Source organism: Rattus norvegicus, chromosome 1 (genome assembly GCF_021556685.1).
Source record: "Rattus norvegicus strain SHRSP/BbbUtx chromosome 1, alternate assembly SHRSP_T2T, whole genome shotgun sequence".
NCBI lineage: Eukaryota > Metazoa > Chordata > Mammalia > Rodentia > Muridae > Rattus > Rattus norvegicus.
Genome location: NC_141534.1, coordinates 164397749 through 164420021, shown reverse-complemented (window position 1 = coordinate 164420021; position 22273 = coordinate 164397749). Strand labels below are relative to the sequence as shown.

The window sequence follows — 22273 nt, the reverse complement described above, 5'->3', positions numbered from 1 at the left end:
AAATATCCTGCCAGGAAAGGGCTTTCTATCCTTAACTAAGGAGCTATGGACAGCTGATGGCTTCTGAGCAAAGATCAGTTTTCTTTAAGAGTATGACTGACTCCTAGTGGGCTAACCACACTCCAGTGGGTGGGCTTACAGCCATGTAGGCAGCACGAACGAGACTCAACAGATCATTTTTAAAACACATACATACCCCAGCTCCGAAAAAAAGAAAAACGAAAACAAAACAAAACACATACATACACACAAAATTGGGAGGTACGGGTAGATTTAGGAAAAGTGAATATAAAAATACATTGTATGAGTTGTCCGTGGTGGCACATGCCTTTAACCCCCAGCACTCAGAAGGCTAAGGCAGGCAGATGGATGTGAGTTTGGAGTTTGGGGCTAACCTGGTCTACAGAGGGAGTTCCAGGACAGCCATGCACAGCTACATAGAAAAGCCCTGTCTCATTAAAAAAAAAAAAAAAAAAAGAAAAAAAGAAAAAGACCAAAAACTTCCATTGTATGAAATTATCAAAGAATAAAAATATTAAACAACCTCAAAATCAATTTACATGTATTTTTAGATGAAAGATTCACAACTTTATTGGGTTTTAATCTATCTGAAACAAAGACTAATATAAATGGTATAATAAAAACGTGTGTTTATGTATGTGATATGTGAGAGTGTGGGTGCTTTAAGTTTCAGGAACTGAATTCAGATTATCAGTCCTACACAATAAGCACTGTGACCAGCCACCACACTGGCCCACAAACTGGTAATATGTTAGAACATAAATAAAGTCATCTCAGAAATCATGCAATTCAACTGCCACATTTTATAGAGGAAGAAACTCCAGGAGACTCAAATAGCTTACTCAATTTATCACCTCGTGAGGTGGAGAAGACCTGAGACTAGAACCCAAGTCCCCTGACTCCAAAGCCCAGTGTTTGCACAGTCACAAGGCCTAGTTCTGACTAGCTCTCCGAGAGCCTGAAAACTCAGAAGCCTGGAGACAGGCCATAGGAGCCTCTGGACTGGGTAATTCTCTGACAGAGACCTGTCTGAGGAGTCTCTCACCTGTTTTGCTGCTGCTGAGGCCAAATCACTCTGCTTTAGATACAAGGGGGCAGCCACATTCCACAGCTTCTCCTGCAAGGCCTACTCAGCCAAATGAAAGAAGAGACAGATGCAGCGGTCAGAAACTGGGAAAACGATTCACACTGAGATTTGTGCTCCTGCTGTGTGTGAAAATGGACTACGCTTAGGGTTTCCTCTCCATAACGATTACTGTTATAATAAAGCTACCTAAGCAGACATAGAATGGCAGCTGGTGCTTAAAAACTCTCACCAAAATCAGCAGGCAGGTCAGCCCTGGGGCTGTTCACAGGGCCACTGCACCAACCCAAGCAACCCTGACCTGTCACATTTGCAGCAGAGACCCATTCTCTTTGCACCTGTGCGCAGTGTCCTGTGATGCACCCTCTCACTTACCCAACTACAGGTCAGGCAGCTCTCCTACGGTCTCCTTTTTCTCAATTTCTCAACAGTCAAAACTATCACCAACAGCTACAGATTTTATTACCGACCCCTCTGTCTGTGACCCAGCTTCATTCACTTCTGCTGGGGAAGATTATTCTTGGGAAGCTTCTTTTTCCTCTTTTGTTTCCTTGCTTTCTTCTTCAGAAAGGGTAGCCTTATGTAGTATGTAGCCCAAACTGGCCTCAAACTTAGGATTCTCGTGTCCCAGCCCCTCTAGAGCCAGGATTACAAGTAAGCATAATCATGCCTGATGATCTATCCTGTCCTATCCTACTCGATTGACTCCAGCATAGTGCAGTTTGACAAATGTGATGAGTTTTGCTTGACTGTGAACCACATGAATGCCTCAGAGGGCAGAAGAGAGCAATCGAGCTCCTGGAACTGGAGCTACAGATGGGTGAGAGCCACCTGTGGGTGCTGGGAATTGAACTTGGCTTCTCTGGAAGAACAAGTGCTGGGCCAGTATGTTTTAAATTACTAGTGTGACTCTTGCAGGAATCTCGTGAATAAGCACCCCGTCACCCGTGAGAGCAGGAGGGAGATGTTATCAGTGGGCTGAAGCCAGATAGGTCCTGAGAGGCCTCGATGCCAAGCCCACTGGGTATTTTCATTTTATTTTCTAAAAACTCCAAGCTGGGCAGGTAAGCAAGATTTTACAGAAGGCATAAGTGGCAATCACCAGGTTGTTAAGGGCAACAACCAGTTGTTTTAGATATTTCTCCAGGTCATTCTGTTCCAGGTTGCAAGTGAAGTCATGCTTGGCAAACAGGCAGTACAAGCAGTGCTTTAAGTAAGTTAAACCCATACCTACTAACCGGGCCTTTCCACCTTACTCTACGTCACGACAGGTGAATGCATACTTCCTATCACTTCCAACATAAAGCCTTCACACAGATTGTTGTTGGAGTAGAATGCTTTTGTATCTTTTTTGGAGTACATAATAGTACACTGGTTTTGTTACATGGTGGTGTGATTCTCCACACAGACCATTACCACCATAGGCCTAAGGGTTGAGTAGATGCCACAATTTATTCAGTTCCTCCCTATTATAAACACACTCATAGCCCAGCTTCCAGACTGAGTAAGGAATCAGCATAGTTGAGCAATGTCTTCTTATTCCCCTCTCATATTGTGCAGACTTCGTTTTTCTTTTTCAGTGAGCCAGGGTCTCATGCCAGCAACCCTGCCCTCACACAAGCTAGGCAAATGGTCTCCCACTCAGCTGCATCAGCAGTTGTCTTCAGTCTGAAGGCAGTCTCACTAAGGTGTCTAGCCTGGCCATAAACGTATAGCCCTGCTGTTTCCGTTCCACAGTGGCCTCGGAAGACTAAGCAGGCATTCTACCAATGAAGTAAAGATCCCTTGCTTCAACCTTAGGATTCTAAAATTAAAACCTACTCTAATTTGGTTTTTTGTTTGGCTTTGATTTCTCAAGACAGGGCTTCTCTGTGTAGCTCTGGCTGTCCTGAAACTCACTCTGTAAACCAGATGGGTCTTGAATTCAGAGATCCATTTGCCTCTGCCTCCCAAGTGCTGGGATTAAAGGTGTGTACTACCACATTCTAATTTGATAATGATGAAAGAATTCTAAAATAAAAAATTCATATATATGCTGGATAGTTTTATGTTAACTTGACACAAGCTAAAGTCATCTGAGAGGAAGGAACCTTGAGAAAATACCTCCATGCCTCGGTATCTGCTCCTGTCTCAAAGTTCCTGCCCTGACTTCCTGCAGTGATGAGTAGAGATATGGAAGAGTAAGCTAAACAAACCCTTTCCTCCTCAAGTTGGTTTTGGTTGGGTGTTTCATCACAGCAAGAGAAAGCCTAACATACTATATGAGTTAACATTTATTTAAATAGAATACAACGTCCTGTAGATGTGTGATTTTCCCATTGTTGATGGTTTCACAGAATAAGTTTTTCTACTTAGGGTCTCAAACACTGCTGGATCAATTTAAGTTCATTCTTAGCATCAAAAATCATACACACACTGATCCAAACAAACCTTAATGAGGAGCAGTTGACACTGAAGATAGGTGGCGGAGAAGTCAGCTACCCCCGCCAATTCAGACTGAAGTTCTCCAAGTCTTTGCAGATCTCTACAATAAAAACAAAACCAGAAAACAAACACACACAAAAGCAAACCAACTCAGGTGAGAGAAAGCAGGAAGATAAAGTCACAAATTATGTAAAGGTCAAGTCACAACTGTTTAACCATTTTATAGCTGTAACGGGCCCAAGTAACAGGTGATAATACCAATACTGGAGTGGCTATACTGAAACTAGGCCACATATCTCTCCCAGACCCTCCTGTAAATTTTTAAAAAGCAGTTTACTCTTACACACTCACTTGTAAAACACAACTACTTGAAGTGGAACTTGTGGTTTCTTTGGAAAGTCAGTTATGTCAAATGATGCTTTGATATAACGGGTTTTGATATAACGGGTCCATTGAAAGGACCCGTGAGGAAGGAGCATAAACATAGCCCCAGGCAGTTGGAGAGAAGCTCTGAGCATTGGTTTGGATTGCTCCGCCTTGATATTCTACCCTAACAACACTCACGCATTGGTTCCTCTTAGCACCACTGATGTCCACTAGAGGAGATGCCAGACAGAAACTCGCCCAAGAACTGCCTGTGAGGTTCCTGTGGTGCAGCTCGCTGCTCCAAGGCCTCACCTTAGGCAGGTTGCCTTGTGGTTTTTCAGGATTGACTTACGACTGCTGGTTTGTGTGTGGTATCTGCCTGCTTAGAGTACTGCTCTGCAGCTGCTGCCAAAGAGGACAGAGCTTGCCCCCAAAGAGCTATTGCTGGATGAGTCTACTTCCCCATTATCGTAATAACTTTTCTTTCACTCTGCTAGGTGGTGGGCTAGAGAGGTTAAACACTTATTAAAAGTAGGTTGCAAAAAATGTGTGCCTACAACTATTGTTATAAAGTCATATTTTTTTTCATCAAAAGTTTTATGCTGGGAAACAATCCTTCAGGAAACAATCAACAGAAATGATTTATGCCCTATAACATTCATTGCTATGAAGACTATTATGTAAAAACACAGTGACTAACTAAAGATCCATAAGATAAATATTGCTAAGTGAATTATGGTGCAGCCAATAAAATACTTTATATCTATTAAAAAACAAAATGGAATCTCAAATGGCTGAGAACACTTAAAGAAATGTTTAACATCCTTATCCACCAGGGAAATGCAAGTCAGAATGACCCTGAGATCCCATCTTAGACCCATCAGAATGGCTAAGACCAAAACCACAGTGACAGCTCATGCTGGCAGATGCAGAGCAAGGAAAACACCTCCAGTGTTGGTGGGAGTGCAAACTTGTAGAGCTATTATGGAAATCAATATGGCGGTTCCTTAGAAAATTAGGAATCGGGTTGGGGATTTAGCTCAGTGGTAGAGCACTTGCATAGCAAGTGCAAGGCCCTGGGTTTGGTCCCCAGCTCCGAAAAAAAGAAAAGAATAGAAAAAAAGAAAAAGAAAAAAAGAAAATTAGGAATCAATTTACCTCAAGACTCAGCTATATTACTCTTTGGGATATGCCCAAAGTACGCTTCATCCTACCACAAGGACACTTGCCTAGCCATGCTTATTGTGGCTTTATTCATAGTAGCCAGAATGTATAAAGAACCCAGATGTTCCTCAACCAAAGAATGAATAAAGAAAATGTGGTACATTTACACAATGAAGCATTACTCAGCTGTTAAAAACAATGACATCATGAAATTTAGAGGCAACTGGATTCAACTACTAAAGACCATCCTGAGTGAGATATCCCAGACGTACTCACTTGTAAGGAGACATTAGCTGTTAAGTAAGGATAACAATGCTACAATCCACAGACCCAGAGAGGCTAAGTAACTAGGAGGGATCCCGGGGGAACATATGGGTCTCTCTGGTAAGAAGAAATAGAATAGATTTTATGGGAAGACTGAGGGCTGGTGGGGATGGGAACAGGAGGATCAGGTGAGGGAGGGTGTGGGGTGAGAAGGACAGAGGAAGAGAGTACTGGGAGGGAAGACTGGAATTGGGGGTATTTAGGGGCAACATAGAAACACCGTGCACTGGAAGCTCCCTGGACTCTGTAAGAGTGACCTGAGCGAAGGCTCCTAGGACTGGAGGGTATGGAGCCTGGACTGACTGTCTTCTTCAACCAGCCAAGGCTCCCAGCACTGGAGTAGGACGTAACCCAGCCATAAAACCTTCAACCTACAACCTCTCCTGTCTTCAAGATGTGCTGAGCAATGGTGGCACAGAACCTGTGGGAGTGCACAATCATTTTCTGGCCCAACTTGAGGCCCAGGCCACGAGAGGGAACCCACAAATGACACTGCCTAGACTGCCAGGAGCCAGAAGCAGGACAGCCCAGAGACCTAGGATTCAACCAAACATGACTTCTGGAGGAAAAAAAAGTCAATAAAGATTGTAAAAGAAAATTGATAATGCTACTTGTAGTGGTGCACACCTTTAATCCCAGCACTTGGGAGAAAGAGGCAGGTGGATCTCTGCCTGGTCTACGTAGTGAAATCTAGAACAGCCAAGGCTATAGAGAGAGAACCTCTTAAAAGCGTATAAGTATTTTCAAAGTTCTATGAGTAAAAAATATTGGAGAGCTGGTTCCGTGGGGAAAAGCATTTGCTGCTCTTGCAGAGGATCCAGTTTGATCCTCAGCACCCACATGGCGGCAGCTCACAACTATCCTTAACTGCAGACCCAGAACCCAACATCTTGTCACCTCCACAAGGCACCAAACACAAGATACACACGCAGGCAAACACACATATGTAAGATAAAATATGATACACACACATACACACACATAGACAGACACAGACAGACAGACACACACACACATACACAAACACACACAGACAGACAGACAGACAGACACACACACACACACACACACACACACACACACACACACACAAAACCTTAGCCATTTTCCACTTTATTACTAGCTGAGCTCTGACTCTGTTTCAGAGAACACACACTCAAACCCATCTCTAGGTAATGAGTTGGATCCAATTAAGTTAACTAGTACATGTCATCCTAAGGAGGCCAGAGGCCAAGATGTCTTCCTCTGTCGTGGCCCTCACAGTGCCTGGAGCTCACCTACTGACAAGAGCAGGACTACAGGCACATGCCCTGCACTCCCATCTTTTCTTAAATGTGGGCACTGATGACCCGAACTCTGGTCCTGCTCAGAAAGCAGTTCACCTACTGAGCCCCTGCCTCATTATTTTTCAATGGCAACATAAAAAGTCTATACATAAAATTTCATAGAAAAGCAGAAAGCTTGGATCACTTGAGAAGTCATTTCAGGCATACCAGATTACTTGTAGCCCGGACAAAGTTGTCCATTGAAGGAGTGCCTCACTTTAATCTCATGCTCAGCATGCGCAGCACGATGATTAACGTAGGAAGGAGGTGCCCACATGCAAGCCCAGAACAAAGACAGCCAGTGACTGAAGACATGGACATCTATGGATAATATCATGTCATGTGTTTGAGTGGCCTGCTCTGTCCTGAGGAGCCCAACCACACAAAAGGAGAGACCCTGGCTTATCCACGTCTATGAACTACAATTCTGCTGGCCAGCGAGTCTCTGCAGTTCACTTCTCCAATACATCTCTTTCAAGAGAAGGGCAGACTCCGTCTACTGCTAAGCAATTACTGTCGGCAAGATTCTGCCCTCTGTTACTATTAAAAGAACACTGCCAAGCTGACCATGCACTGTGTGCTTGCAGGTCTCATGTTAGTCCACTACCCCTGGAGTGTAGCAATGGTTCTCAGTTTCTCAGAACAAGTCACAGCCCTGCCCAATTAGCTGTGAGAGACCTCAACTACTGACAGGCACAAATGGAAACTGCTAGCCATGGTGAAGTCGTCTATGTTCCAGTGTGTGTCCTCCTGTCCTCTTTTTGTCAGGGAGCCTTAGTCTAGACACTACTGTCAGACTGTGAGCTCTTTACAGTGAAAGGTACAAAGAGCACCTCCTGTGTGCAGCTGTACTGTTGCTAGGTATTTCCTTACTTGAGTCCATTAATCCTCACAACATGAATTGCAGTTAATCTGTCTCAGAAAGCATGAAACCAAAGACCAACATTACCTGGTTTGCACAAGGTCACAGAATTAAAAATGGCAAAACCAGGACACAAAGCCAGGCCTGTCTGATTCTAAAACCCTTTTCTTTAACCATTATCATATAATTCCCAATTTGTTTATTTGCTTTTTTTATTTGAGAAATATATAAAATATTAATGAAACAAACCAAACCAAAAACCAGATATATTGAACTCTACTTCTACAATGTGATTTGGCAGGACAAAAATGCCCCCCTCAGAAACACATATCAATGATCCTTGGTCCATAAAGCCAACAAACAGCATTTTTGAAATATTAAAGCTAAGCCAGGCAGGGTGGCACATGCCTTTAATCACAGAACTCAGGAGTTAGAGGCAGGTGGATCTCTGAGTTTGAGGTTAGCCTGGTCTACAAAGCTATTTTCAGAAGAGCCAGGATTACACAGAGAAACCCTGTCTCAAACAAACAAACAAACAAATAAAGCAAGCAAGCTAGTGTGGGGTGTACACTTGGAAGACAGAGGCAGGAAGATTGGAATTTGGGTGCAGCCTCCTCCCACAGAAAGTGTGAGACCATTCTCAGCCACATGAAACCTTGTCTCAAACTGAAAAATGAAACAAACAAACAAAAGAAAGTACAAATATATTGTAATTTTAAAAAGGTAAAAAGCATGATTTACAAAATAGCCCAAGGGGTTGGGGATTTAGCTCAGTGGTAGAGTGCTTGCCTAGCTAGCACAAGGCCCTCAGCTCCGGGAAAAAAAAAAAAAAAAAAGAAAAAACAAAAAAGAAATCTTTAACAAAATAGCCCAAATTTGTTAATTTTTAATTGGTTTACATTTATTTATTATTTTTATTATTTTTTGTCTCTGTTGGCATGGGTCAACACATATGTCGAAACAGAACACACGTGTAGAGATGAGAGCACGTTTTGGAGTCTATGCTCTCTTCCCTTGTAGGTTCTAGGTATGGATCGTAGGTTGAATGTGAGCCAGTCCTTCACATCTAATTATGCTAGAAGCTTTAACTTTGGACAAATGTTAGTTCAACAGGAGGCGAGAGGGACCAAGCTGTAGTCCTTCTCTGCTATCCCTAGTCTGTGATAAGCTCCTTTCCTCCTTCACTTAGCTAACTCCTCATTCTTCCTTCACCACTTAGAGCAGTGGTTCTTGACCCCCCTAAAGCTGCCCTTCAATACAGCTCTGGTGGCCCCAACCATAAAATAATTTTCACTGCTATTGCTACTTCATATCTGTAGTTTTGCTACTGTTATGAACCACAATGTAAATTCCTGTGGTTTCCACAGTCTTAGGTAACCCCTGTGAAAGGGTCATTTGACCCTAAAGGGGTCATGACCTACAGCCTGAGAACCACTTAGTCAGACCATCATTCTTGCTTAAGTTGTCACAATTATTCTTTGTAACAAGCATTTCTGAATCCCTATAAGGGACACAGCGATGAAGGCAAAGTATCTATGTAAAGCTCATATAAAATAAAATAAAAATAAAACAAAAATAAAACTTCCCTGAGCTCTTACTGAACTGTCAGAATTCCCACAGATGAGAGCCTGGTAAAGTCTAAATGTTGCTGGTACGATATGACAATGGGGAGTTAGCAATGAATGTGTGGCCGTGGGTGTATTCAGAGAATATTCTGTACATAAAGCTCCAACCAACACTTTTTAACAACTATAAAAATGGTCATTTTTGAAGCTGAGTGTGGTGGCGTACGCCTTTAATTCTAGAACTTGGGATGCAGACTGGTAGATCTCTGTGAGTTCAAGGCCAACCTGATCTACAAAGTAAGTTGTAGGACAGTCAGGACAATGTAGAGACACTCTGTCTCAAAAAAAGTAATTTTTGAGGAATTTTAGGGATCATCATTTTTTCATGTATACACACACACGTTTGTGTATATGCACATGCACACTGGCCAGAGGACCACCTTGGGAGTCAGTTATCCTCGGCACCATCCAGCTCTGTTGACAGCCTGTCTTTGGTCTGGAGCTCACCAGTAAGGTTCAACTGGCTGACCAACAAGACCTAGGGATCTGATCCGTTCACCTCATCAACACTGGGCTTACAGGCAACACCCAGCATTGCTATGTGGTTCTGGGCTTTGAGTTCAGGTCCTATTGCAAGCCCCTTGCCAACCGTGACATCTCCATCAGGCCAAACCACAGGATCATCTGCTCTAATCTCTACATGACACCACTGCATATCCCACAACAGGAACTTGGAAGTCAGACAGAGCTCCATTCACAGTCTGGTCCTGACACATCCAGCAATGTCTATAAAGCAGAGTGAGCCTCGCTCAGTAGCTGCTGCTCCACTGCTTCCTTTCCCATGTATCCCCACTGTTTTGATTATGCGCCTTCAAATGCACTCAAGCCAGAAACATAATGCCCAGGGCACTAGAACAAAGGTCTTGCCAGCTCAAAGCCTAAAAGGACAATTGCCAGATGACTTGAGTTCAATCCCCAGGACCCACAGAGTGGAAAGAAAGAACCAATTCCTGCATATTGTGCTTTTATTTCTACAGGGGGGATGTAGGTAGCATGCATGTGTGTGCACAGAGAAACATACTAAATAAAATGTAAAAGAAAAAGATAAAACACTAGCTCATGAGGACCAACACAACCCAGCAGGTGTTTACCGAGACCTACCAACAGTACCACAGCTAAAGAAGCTAAACAAGCTGGCCTGTTTTATGCATTCTGCATTTGCTTTAGTGCCAACAGAATAAACTGTCAAGGACAAGCCCTAAATGCTTAATTAGATGGGAATGAATCAGGAATCAAAGCTTATTTTCCTGGGCTTGGGGCCAGAAGGCTTTTAGTGGCCTCCAAAACTACACACTATCACAGAGAAGAAGAAAAGAGAAACAGAGCAGAAGCCCACTTCACATAGCTACCAAGAGCAGTGGAGCCCTGGCTCCCAGAGCCATGGCTGGCCCATAGCATACAAAAGTGGCAGTCCACTAGCTGTAAAAGGTTGGCTGGACAGCATGGTCCATTCCATGCTGTTCAGCAGAGCATCTTCCTCATAGAGCCATAATTGCCCAGACACTAGTCACCCACAATACAGATCACCGACCCTGGCTCCCTGGTTAGACAGAGAATCATGTGGCTATCCTGTCAATATTATAAAAACCTGGAAGATACACCTTTTGAAACCTGTCTTTCAAAGTATGAGATGCAGAATGAGGGCCTTTTCTTCTCCACACAGGGAAAAGTAGACCAGAAATAGGGATCATGGGACTGCAGGGCAGAGAGAGCACAGGCAGCGGAAGACAGACGCAGGGAAAATGAGCATGGGCCCATGCTGGCTCAGCCCTGTGAGACTAGGGAGGTGAACCTGCTGTCTTCCTAGGCTGTCTTCCTAAACCGTCCTTCCTCTGCACTTCTGTCACTCAGCTAACTAATACATAAGAAAGGGAATTAAAGTGTCTTTGTAATTCTTTCTTTCTGTTCCCACCCCCAGGGTTCTCTGTGTATCCTTGAACTTGCTCTGTAAACCAGGCTGGCCTTGAACTCAGAGATCCACCTGCCTCTGCCTCCCAAGTGCTGGGACTAAAGGCCTGTGCTGTTGTAACTATTGCTATTTGCACTACTCTTTGACTCATGAATGCAAACAGCATTAGAAAACAATAACCCACTACAATCCCAAGAGTAAAGGCTAACAATCAGAAACTAGAGGAATTCAAAGCAATCAGGCTGAGCATGAGAGTGCTAGCTCTCAGAGGAAGTAGCCACACTGCTTACCTGATGGTGAATTCCAGCAGCTCCTGGGCTCCCTGAGGGTCCAGGTGCTGAACACTGTACACCCGTTCAAGGCTCTGCTGCAGGAACTGCTGGGAAGGATCTTCATGGGGGGTGATGTTAGAGGGGACAGCGGAGGACACCAATTTTCTCCCTGGTAACTAAGAAAAGAGTGAACATCGGTATCAGCAAATTCTGTGGCTCAATTTATGGGCTCTCTCTCTCTCTCTCTCTCTCTCTCTCTCTCTCTGTCCGTCTCTCTCTCCTCTCTCACATAGACACACACACACACACACACACACACACACACACACACACACACACACACAGAGAGAGAGAGAGAGAGAGCGAGAGAGAGAGAGCAAGAGAGCAGAGACATGGATGGTCGGGGGAGGGGAAAAAGGCTAGGAAGGCAGGCACAAATATAAATGAGAATGCTAACATGACCCACCCAAAAATATGGTAGGAAAAAAAGAGAATATATTGTATCTCAGTTGCTAAGCATAGAAATAGAACCAAGAGTTAATCTGAGTGTTATATTTTATTTTTAAGACTTCTGTTTTATTTAATGAGAGATTGATAAATTTATTCCCAAATAATTTTAGGAAGCATGCTATAAAATGTTTTATATGAGGGTAATGTAATTTCTATTTTAATAGTTGGAAGAAGTTACTATTTAAGAAAGAGATGGAGGGTCAGTGAGATGACTCAGCGAGTAAAGAAACTCACCAAGCCTGAGGACTTGAATTTGTCCCTGAGACCTAAATGGTGGGAGAGAGGCAACTCCCAAAACATGTCTTCTGACCTGTGATATGTACATAGCTTGGCATCACAATCCCACATACTCAGACACAATCACATAGTAGAGGACTGACTCCCATTAGCTGACCTCCATCTGTATGTATGTCACAGCACATGCGTGCTCCTCTACACACATACACAAACTAATAACTGTAAAGATAATATCACAAGTTTACCCTTAGTAATCTAGTGCTAAAGATTTTTTTCTTATCTAACATTATATAATTAAGAATCAGACACACTCATACAAATTGATAGGCAGGTGTCCTTGGTTATATATTCAGTCTAAAGACAAGAGAGAGAGGTAAAGAAGAGAAGAAGGGAGAGAGGGAGGGGGGGTGGGAGAGAGGGTGGGAAGGAGGAGCATGGTTGGGGGGGACATGACCACAGAAGCTGGAGCACAGGAAGTCAAGCACAACAGCACAACGAGTACTGCAGAGACTGAGGCAAAAGAACTGCAAGTTCAAGGTCAGCCTAGACTACACGGTAAGATCTTGTCTCAAAATAAAAATCTTAGAAGTATAGAATAACAAAGCTCAAGATAAAAAAGAATGAGTGGATAGATGGATTTCCACAGACTATACAGTCTGCTTAGAGTGCTATTTGATAAACCACAGGGCACTACAGATAGCCAACCAACCTGCTTTCAACATACCCTCAAGGCAGGAACAAGGTGAGAAAGGCTGTCTCGGAGGTAGGCATAGTGCCGGAGGGTGTGATCTGAGAACAGTGCTGGCATTGTAGGACAGGTTTTAGCAGCGTTGAAGATAAGAACTAAAACTGCAATGTCTGGTACGTAAGTGGGTTAAGTGAACTTGGAATATGAAAGATTAAGGTTTGCCTATATAACCTGTCATCTCACTTCCCGTTTCCAAAGTTCCCATTAAAGAAGCACAATTTGCCAATAATCACAACACTGCAAAATCAGGGCTGCAGCCCAGTTGTTGAGCGCCTGTCTGACATGTCAGCAGCCCTGGGTGCAATCCTCAGAATTGGGGCATCCCACATCACACACTGGGGCAGGCCTGTAACTTCAGGTAATAGCACTCATCCAGGAAATCAGGCTCAAGGCCAAAGAGGGCATAATACCCTGTCTAAACTGATAAACAAACCCAGCACACTGTGAGGGTAAACAGGACTAAGGGAGAGTGCAACGGTCTCCTTTTTTCACATGTTTGGATGATTATGTTTGAATAATGATCCTAAAACTCAGGCTGCATCTGGATCTGCATGTGGAGCAAAGGAACCTAGGGAGTGTGAGGATGCACTGGTGTGAGCATAGTCCCACTGCTGGAAAACAATCCAGTCCCTTGTCAAGCTCCACGAGAAAACCAAAGCCACTGAAGTTTAACTAGAAGCAGTGAGCATGATAGATTCTCTCAGGCTACAGGTCAGGGTGAGCAGGGTTCAAGACACAGAAAAGTATGTAAGCTTTAAATCAGACATTCAAGCTTTAGAGGCAGATCTATTGTTTCTTTCTTTCTTGTGGTGTAGGAAGAGGAAGAGCGCCTTGCCTATATTATTCAAGCCCATCCATTCTCTCTACCACTAAGCTACATTTGCATCCTACCCCAATCTTAAAAACTAAATAAACAAACAAACAAAAAAACCAGTTTCACAATATATCTTAGATGTATGCCAGGTTTGACACAACAGCATCCCACAGGTGTACGGCATAACATCTGGCTGCAAATCTGATTTTTTTGAGTTACTTAAAACCTAATTATGTCTTAAAAAAAAAAAAAAAAGATAAAAATCCCCTTCCCCCTCCTTCCGCTTCCAAGGTTGTGTGGTAAGTCATAATAAACTATACAAAATATATGATGAATATGTACAATGTCTGAAGTGGTAAATAAAAGGTAGTAATATCTGTTACTATTAAACAGCAAAGATGAAATTACTATAAAAACCATGTAAGCCGGGGATAGCCACCAGAGTCCCTCTGACATACTACAGCGCCAAATGAAAACATTTTAAGTAAAAGTCAGAAGAATCCGCTGCTCTCTGCTAAGACAGCAGGGCCCATGTGAGCTAAGCAGAGAGGATACAAGCTGGATCATCCATGTCTGGTTCCGCAGTGTCAAAAAATGGGTGAGTGCTCAAGAGCTCTGGCACCAACGGAAGCACCAGGGTCGGATGCCGGCTTCCCAGAAACTTCAAGCACCTGAAACAAACAAACAGGAACCATGTTAGTAATTAGCAAGTGCTTCAACAAGTGCAGGGACTATATCAGAAAGCCTATTTGCTATGGAAACTGTAATTATCCACTTTCCACAACACTACAACTTCAGGTAAGTCATCCAATTACTCAGGGACTCAGTTAGTTCTTGTAGAAAGGGCCATCATGAAGTTAAAAGAGCTCAAATGCAGATTACTGGTTGGTTTTTTGTTTGTTTTACCTAAGTTCACTGTCGCTGTCCTCAGACACACCAGAAGAGGGTATCAGATCCCATTACAGATGGTTGTGGGCCACCATGTGGTTGCTGGGAATTGAACTCAGGACCTCTGGAAGGGCAGTCAGTGCTCTTAACTGCTAAGCCATCTCTCCAGGCCCCAGATTACTGGTTGCTTAACAACCAGTTCCTCCATCTTCCTTGCCAAGAAAACTGATTCCTCGGGTACCAGGAAGGCAGTAAAGCGCTCAGAAAGGATAGTCAGCCCAAGGGCTGCACTGCATCGGTTCAACCCACCCCAGCATTCACATCATTTCATGCGGCTGGTTTTCGAGAGTCAAGTAACTCAATTGTGGTAAATGGAGCAAGAGAAGTATGCTGGGGAGCTGCTCAGTAATGACTTTCTAAGCACATAGAAAGAAACGCATGAAGGGGAACATCCCTTCCTTTGGTCTTTAGATGCTGTCTTATGAAGGAACCATCTTGTAGCTATGAAGTGAAAGCCGAGTGAAGTCATCAACCAGGACTCTCACTCTGACAAGCTGGTCAATCCTGAAACAAATTTATCATGGATTGTTATGTAAACATTAGATTTATTATTTAAGATGATTTGAGCCAGATTTTTTTTTTTAACTTGTAGTCAAAATAACACAACTGATATCCTAGGGGACGTCCTGAAACTACCTAACTTGAGCAGGTTGTTTATAAAATAGGGTTTAAATGAGAAAAAAAAAAAGGCAAAGTACTTAAGAGTGTTATTAGTTAGGGCCCAGTAATAACGAGCTATTACAGTGAAAGTGAAGGGCTTTACCAAGCTTTACAAAACTACACAGGAGAGGCAATTTTGTTTCTTAAGTTCTGGTTTAGAAATGTAAATAGCTTGGCTCCACTGAATTACAAAGAGGGGCTGAAGGGTGGTAAAAAGCTTGAAGCCTGTGGACAGAAACCCCAAGCACGCATGCAATCATCAAAACACAAAACTAGACAGCTTGTGCCTGCAATGCCAGCACTTAGCAGACTGAAATGGGCTGATTCTGAGGAACCTGTTGGCCAGATAGTCCAGGCAACAAACTCTGGATTCTTAAGATACCTGGTCTCAAAACATAAATGGCCTGAATAAATGGTTCACTAGTTAAGAACATTGGCTGCTCTCCCAGATGATGTTAATTCCAGTACCCACATGGGGCCTTACAATCATCTGTGATTTCAGTTCCAAGGGTTTTAAGGCTCTCTTCTGGTCTCCCAGGGCATCAGCCATGCATGTGGTACACAGATACACATTCAGGCAAAACACCCATACACATAATTTTTTTTTTCGGAGCTGGGGACCGAACCCAGGGCCTTGCGCTTGCTAGGCAAGCGCTCTACCACTGAGCTAAATCCCCAACCCCTACATAAAACAATTTTTAAAAATTAAATAAAGTGGAAAGCAACATGAAGGAAGCTACCCAACATGGACTGACACTCTCTCTCTCTCTCTCTCTCTCTCTCTCTCTCTCTCTCTCTCTCTCTCTCTCATCTTTCTTTCTCTCTTTCTTTCTTTCAAGATTTATTTATTTTTTTTATATGAGTACACTGTAGCTGTCTTTAGACACACCAGAAGAGGGCATCAGATCCCATTACAGATGGTTGTGAGCCACCATGTGGTTGCTAAGAACTGAACTAAGGACCTCTTAGATCAACCAGTGCTCTTAACCGCTGAGCCATCTCTCCAGCCCAAGCTAAGCCATTTCTAAACCTTCCAACACAGGACCTAACACAGGGATGGCATTATAACAAGTGTTATACAAGTGTTCAGTAAACATTCAGGAATGAACTAGACACAGAAACAGAACACCCTCTAATCCCACCACTTGGAAGGCAGAAGCAGATGTAACGATATGAGTTTGAGGACAGCCTAGTCTACACAGCAAATTCCATGCCAGCCAAGGCTACATAGAGAAACCCTGTCTCAAAAAAACAAAAACAAACAACCACTTCTACATCTCTGCACTTATTTTTAACAATTTAAGAACACACCTCTGACTGTCCCTTTATTCCTTTTGTCTCCTTTAACATTTCTAGAGAATGAAAAGGCTTAAGTGACTATTAAAATAAGTAACTTCACAAGATTGTGAAGCACTCTGAGATAAGATTTTTCTCCTATTTCCTTTTATGCCCAACCAAGACAACTGTGTGTATGTGTTATGTATGCATGTATGTGTGCACACACAACTGTGTGTATGTGTTATGTATGCATGTATGTGTACACACACAAGTGTATGTGTTATGTATGCATGTATGTGTGCACACACAACTGTATGTGTTATGTATGCATGTATGTGTACACACAAACCACAGAAGATCAAACAACCATTAATATTTTTCATTTTTATATTTTACTTTCAAAATTTAATTGTTTTCATGTGTATGGGTGTTTTGTCTACATGTAAGGCTGTGCGTCACATGTAGGCAGGGACCTTGGAGGCCACAAGAGGACCTCAGATACTCTAGGACTGGAGAGCCACCATGTGAGTACTGGGAATAGAAGCCAGGCCCCATGGAAGAACAGCAAGTGCTCTTAATTGCTGAGCTAGATCTCCAGCACCTACAAATTTTCACAATCTCACCTTTGATGAAAGAATTAGTCCTTCGTGTCTCTACACTTACTGATAGAGCTGTGAGCCACCATTATGTATCTACCCCCCAAATGACCAACAATGTTCCTTAAAGACAATCAACAAATATATGTTGAATTGAGCTGAAATAGATTTACAACATGGAGAAATAGCAAAAATAGGTTATCAAAAGTGTGATCTATGGGCTAGAGAGGTGGCTCAGCAGTTAAGAGCACTGACTACCCTTCCAGAGGTCCTGAGTTCAAATCCCAGCAAACACATGGTGGCTCACAACCATCTGTAATGGGAATCCGATGCCCTTTTCTGGTGTGTCTGAAGACAGCTACAGTGTACTTATATATAGTAAATAAATCTTTTTTAAAAAAATGTGACCTATGACCAGTAAAATAGCTCAGTGAGTTAAGGAACTCACTGCCAAGAGTAAAAACCCAAGTTCAAACCCCAGGACCTACAGTGTAGAACAAGAAAACTGACTCCTACAAGCTGTCCTTTGGCCTCCACACACAAACAAATAAACATAATTTTAAAAATGTGATCTAGAACAAGACTCCACAGGCATTTCTTAGTTTGTATCTGCCAGGAAGCTGGGAATATGGCTGTGTGGTAGACTGCCCACCACATGGCAAAGCAAAAGATCCATATCATTTATCTCAGCACTGACATGTGTGTGTGTGTGTGTGTGTGTGTGTGTGTGTGTGTGTACGTGTGTGTACATCTCCCAGCACCTGATTTAACCCACAGGTATTTTACTAATAGCTTTTCTTTTTTGTTCTTTTGAAGACATGGTTTCTCAGTGTAGTGCTGAAACTTGCTCTGTAAACCAGGGCAGCCTTGAGCTCACAGATACATTGGCTGTCTATGCTGGGATTAAGGGTGTGTGCTACCACCCCCAGCTTAACAGTTTTTCTTTTAACATAATTTTTTTAACTTTTGGAATGACTTCAGCAGATAAAGTCATTGAAATATATAAGATATTAAAACATATATTTTATATTACATGTATACAGGTAGTTCTTCAAATAGAGGCTCATAAACAGTATTACAAGTTTGTCTGAAGGGTTGGGGATTTAGCTCAGTGGTAGAGCGCTAGAGCGCTTGCCTAGCAAGCACAAGGCCCTGGGTTCAGCCCCCAGCTCTGAAAAAAAGAAAAGAATAAAAAAAAAAAAGGTTTGTCTGAAACCAACCAGAGCTTCTAGGGACTAAGCCACTACCCACAGACTATACATGGACTGACCCTGGGCTCCAAATTCATAGGTAGCAATGAATAGCCTAGTAGGGGCACCAGTGGAAGGGGAAGCCCTTGGTCCTGCCAAGGCTGGACCCCCAGTGTACGGGATTGTTGGGGGGGGCAGTAATGGGGGGGCAGTAATGGGGGGTCGGTAGGGAGGGGAACACCCATATAGAAGGGGATAGGGAGGAGCTAGGGGGATGATGGTCTGGAAACCGAGAGAGGGAATAACATCTGAAATGTAAATAAGAAATATCCAATTTAATAAAAATGGAAGAAAAAAAAAGTTTGGCTGAAGTCAGTAAGGCTGATGGTAACTGGATGGATAACTGAATGAGATTTCCTATGTGTAAACCAAATGCTAGCTCTACCTTTAAACTCAATGATGATGGTTACAATGCTGTACAATGTGGGAAAGAGCAAGGCACTGTATGAGAAAAGGGAAACCTAGGACTCCTCTCTAAAACCCTAAGACTTGACAGTCCATACACGACAGGTACATGGTATTTATGAGATAGATAGGTGGGAACATCTAATCTAATAATCGATATTCATTTTAGGAATCTGATTCTTGGAATCTGAGTTTGGAAAAGGTGACCCAGGTTCTAAAGTAAAGGTGAAACTAAGGGCTATACCTAGGTCTAAGATGATCCACCAAGTAATTGCATTGCACGTTTCTTTAGACGAGACTTAGTAATGAGGTAAGTGCCCTTACTTCCATATGGAGTCCCTGTCAGTAGGGTACTTGGTTAGGTTTTTCAGTAGCTCCACCAGTGCAAGATGAATCCCTTCTTTTGTTGAGACATTAGTGCAGCACAAGAGTTCATGAAGAGCCTCTCTAATATCCCTGGATGAATCCTTTTTCAGAAGAGAAAAAAGAAAGGTTATAATTAGCAATAGTGGCTTGTGTTCCGTACACCACCCCCTTCTCCATGACTGCTTTTCAATTTAGCGTATGCATATGAAAAAATATTTAGAAATCTGCTAGCTAAAATTCCTGGGAAAGACCTCATTTCAGTGACCTAAGAAGGGGCCTTACCTCCTTCTATTCTTTCTCTCCCTCTTCCTGTTTTTATTTATTTTGTTTATTTATTTTTTGAGTCAAGGTTTCATTCACTATGTAGCCTTAGTTGGTCTAGAGTTTGTTATGTAGACCAAGCTAGCTCTGAATTAAAGGAAATCACCACCTCACCTGGCTTCTTTTGAGTCTGGGTCTCAAGCAGTCCAAGTTCAACTTGAACTATATAGCTGAGGACATGAGGATGGCCCTGAACTCCCGATCCTCCTGCCTCCACTTCCCAAGCACTGGGATTACTGCTCTGTCCCATCATGCCCAGCCCCTTTTGCTCTTTACTCTTTCTTTTCCCAGTGTCTGAAACTTTTCCCTCAATGTCTACATTATCAGAGGCTCCTACAACCATGGAAAGAGCAGGCTGTGCTGCTGTGCTCTCACACGTGCAGCCCCAGCACTTGGGAAGCAGAAGCAGAAGGATGACAACTTGAGGGCAGTCTAAATACATAACAAGCCCCACACATACACAAGGCAGGTAGCTTAAAAAAAAAATAAAAGACCACTAGGGTGAGTTGAGTATTTTATAATCAAAAGGATCAAAAACCATAAAGGCCTTAGAGTAGAATGCTTAAAAACAGCATGGAAGGGGTTGGGGATTTAGCTCAGTGGTAGAGCGCTTGCCTAGCAAGCACAAGGCCCTGGGTTCGGTCCCCAGCTCCAAAATAAAGAAAAAAGAAAAAGAAGAAAAAAACAAAAACAAAACAAAACAAAACAAAAACAAAAACAAAAACACCCAGCATGGAAGTCTGTGTGGCCAGACAAACCGACAAATGAGATGTGCACTGCATGAGCTCCCCACCCCCTCCCGCACAATGTCACAGCACACTTCAGTCATTTGTCTTCCTGATGCACAGCCCTCTTTAGTCTTAGAACACAAATTACAAATGTGCCACATTCCCACTCACAACAGATCTACATCTCTGCTCTAGTGTCAACAATTCCTGCCACACTAGTCCCTAGTTCCTTCTTGTTTGAGTTCAACTTTAGATCCTCTAGACCCTGACTACTGTACTTCCTAACCCTAAAGAACTGAGTTCCCCTGACGGATCTTACAGTGTCTCACTCATACTGTGTGCTTATCTCACTACTCTGCCTTTCTAATAACTACTTCTGACTCCCATTAGACAGCAGGATCCTGGCTTTCAGTCACTATTACCTCTCCCACAGCAGTGCCTGGCACAAGGCATCAGATATACTAAAGACAACAGGTAAAAGGAAAGAACCAAAGAAAGGACAACTCAGATCTGTCTGACTCCAAACCCTGCCAACTTAACCATAAATCTCCATTGCTGACCGTGGAAGGTACAGTGATGTCCTGAAAACAATAAAGTTCAAACTAGCAAGAAACAATTTAAATTTGTGTTTCTTAAGTACTATGCAGTTGCCAGTTATATAGTTAACTTGTGCAGATTTGTTTTAGGAAATATTGGCTACACATTCACTATAACTAAGCCACTCGATTGAAAAGAACATAATGAAAGTCATCACACAGTGACTACTTACAGAGTTAATGATCTCATTGGGGGATAAAACAAACCCGATAGACATGATAAAAGAAAAATAAAGGGGAGACACATAAGACTGGTATTTAACATGCATCAAATGATTGACAGAATAGAACAATCTGATGTAAACTTAAAAAAGGTTTCAAGAATGAGAAATGCTGAAAGACAGGTAAATCCGTATCAACTTCTCTCCAAAAAATCATTCAACAATGTTCCATAAAGCTTAAAAGAAGATTCGGTGTCCTACAAGTCACTTGTCCTCTCACTACTTCTGAGACCTCCATTTACTCACTAAGCTGTACTTGAACTGAAATTCTTAACTGTGTTGACCCTTAGCCTTTCCAGGAACGGTTCTTTACCTGTCTTCACAGGCATGGCTGCTCTGTCCTTTAAGCAGCAGGACTAACTGGATGACATATCATAACGTCTCCCACATGTCTAGACAGTTTAGCTTATGTACAAGATCTGTCACCATCTGAAACTGTTACCTTTCTTGAGACTATAATTATGCTCAACGAGAATGGGTATCTGTTTTTGACACAGTATTTCCAATCCACTGACAGTACTTGACGAGTAAACAAATTCTCTAGGTAGGACAGTATCCCAGCATAGTCCAAAACAGAAATTCCAGCTGAAAGATTTGGCTAGCTAAGGTTCAAAGCAAAGGCAGTAACACAGGAAATGTAAGGGAGCTGTGACCAGCAGAATGGAAAATAGTTTATATGTCTGAATTCTTGGAATATCTGAGTGGAAGAATGTATACACTGTGGAGAGAAACAGAATCCACTGAGTGAACAGTGGCAGTTTCCTAAGCAGAGGGGAAAACTACACAGAAGGCAAAGTCGTAGGTCAAGGCATGCAGACACAGAAGTGATTATAGGATGAAACTCAGAGTCAGGAACCATGATACAGAAAACTAAAATGACAGGCAGATGGCTCAGGTCTGTAATCCCATCACTGAGGCTGAAGGAGGAGGACGATCTTGGGTTCAAGGCCAGCCTAGGATACAGTGTGTTCTAACCAGTGTGAGGCACTGTCTAGAAAACAAAAGAAAAAAGAAACTAAAAAGGAGAGAGACTACCTATGACAAACAAGACACACAGCATAAATAAATGCTATGGACCTCCGTGCTCAGGAAAAGTGATAGGGACCTTTTAGAAACACTGTGTTTTATAGAGAATGCAACGGGAGGGGCTGCAGAGGTGGCTCCGGCTGCTCTTTCAGAGGACCCTTCAATTGCCAGCACCACATGGTAGCTTACAACT

At 42.8% G+C, this 22273-nt stretch overlaps 1 protein-coding gene across 1 annotated transcript in view; it reads right to left on the bottom strand.

Moving 5' to 3' along the window:
* Ints4 (integrator complex subunit 4) overlaps positions 1-22273 on the bottom strand; it is a 63734-nt gene that overhangs the window by 11280 nt on the left and 30181 nt on the right. Inside the window, 6 exon segments of the mRNA NM_001191629.1 lie at positions 1067-1147; positions 3536-3629; positions 11395-11552; positions 12848-12981; positions 14241-14356; positions 19147-19289. Of these exon segments, the coding sequence (NP_001178558.1) occupies positions 1067-1147; positions 3536-3629; positions 11395-11552; positions 12848-12981; positions 14241-14356; positions 19147-19289 (726 nt within the window).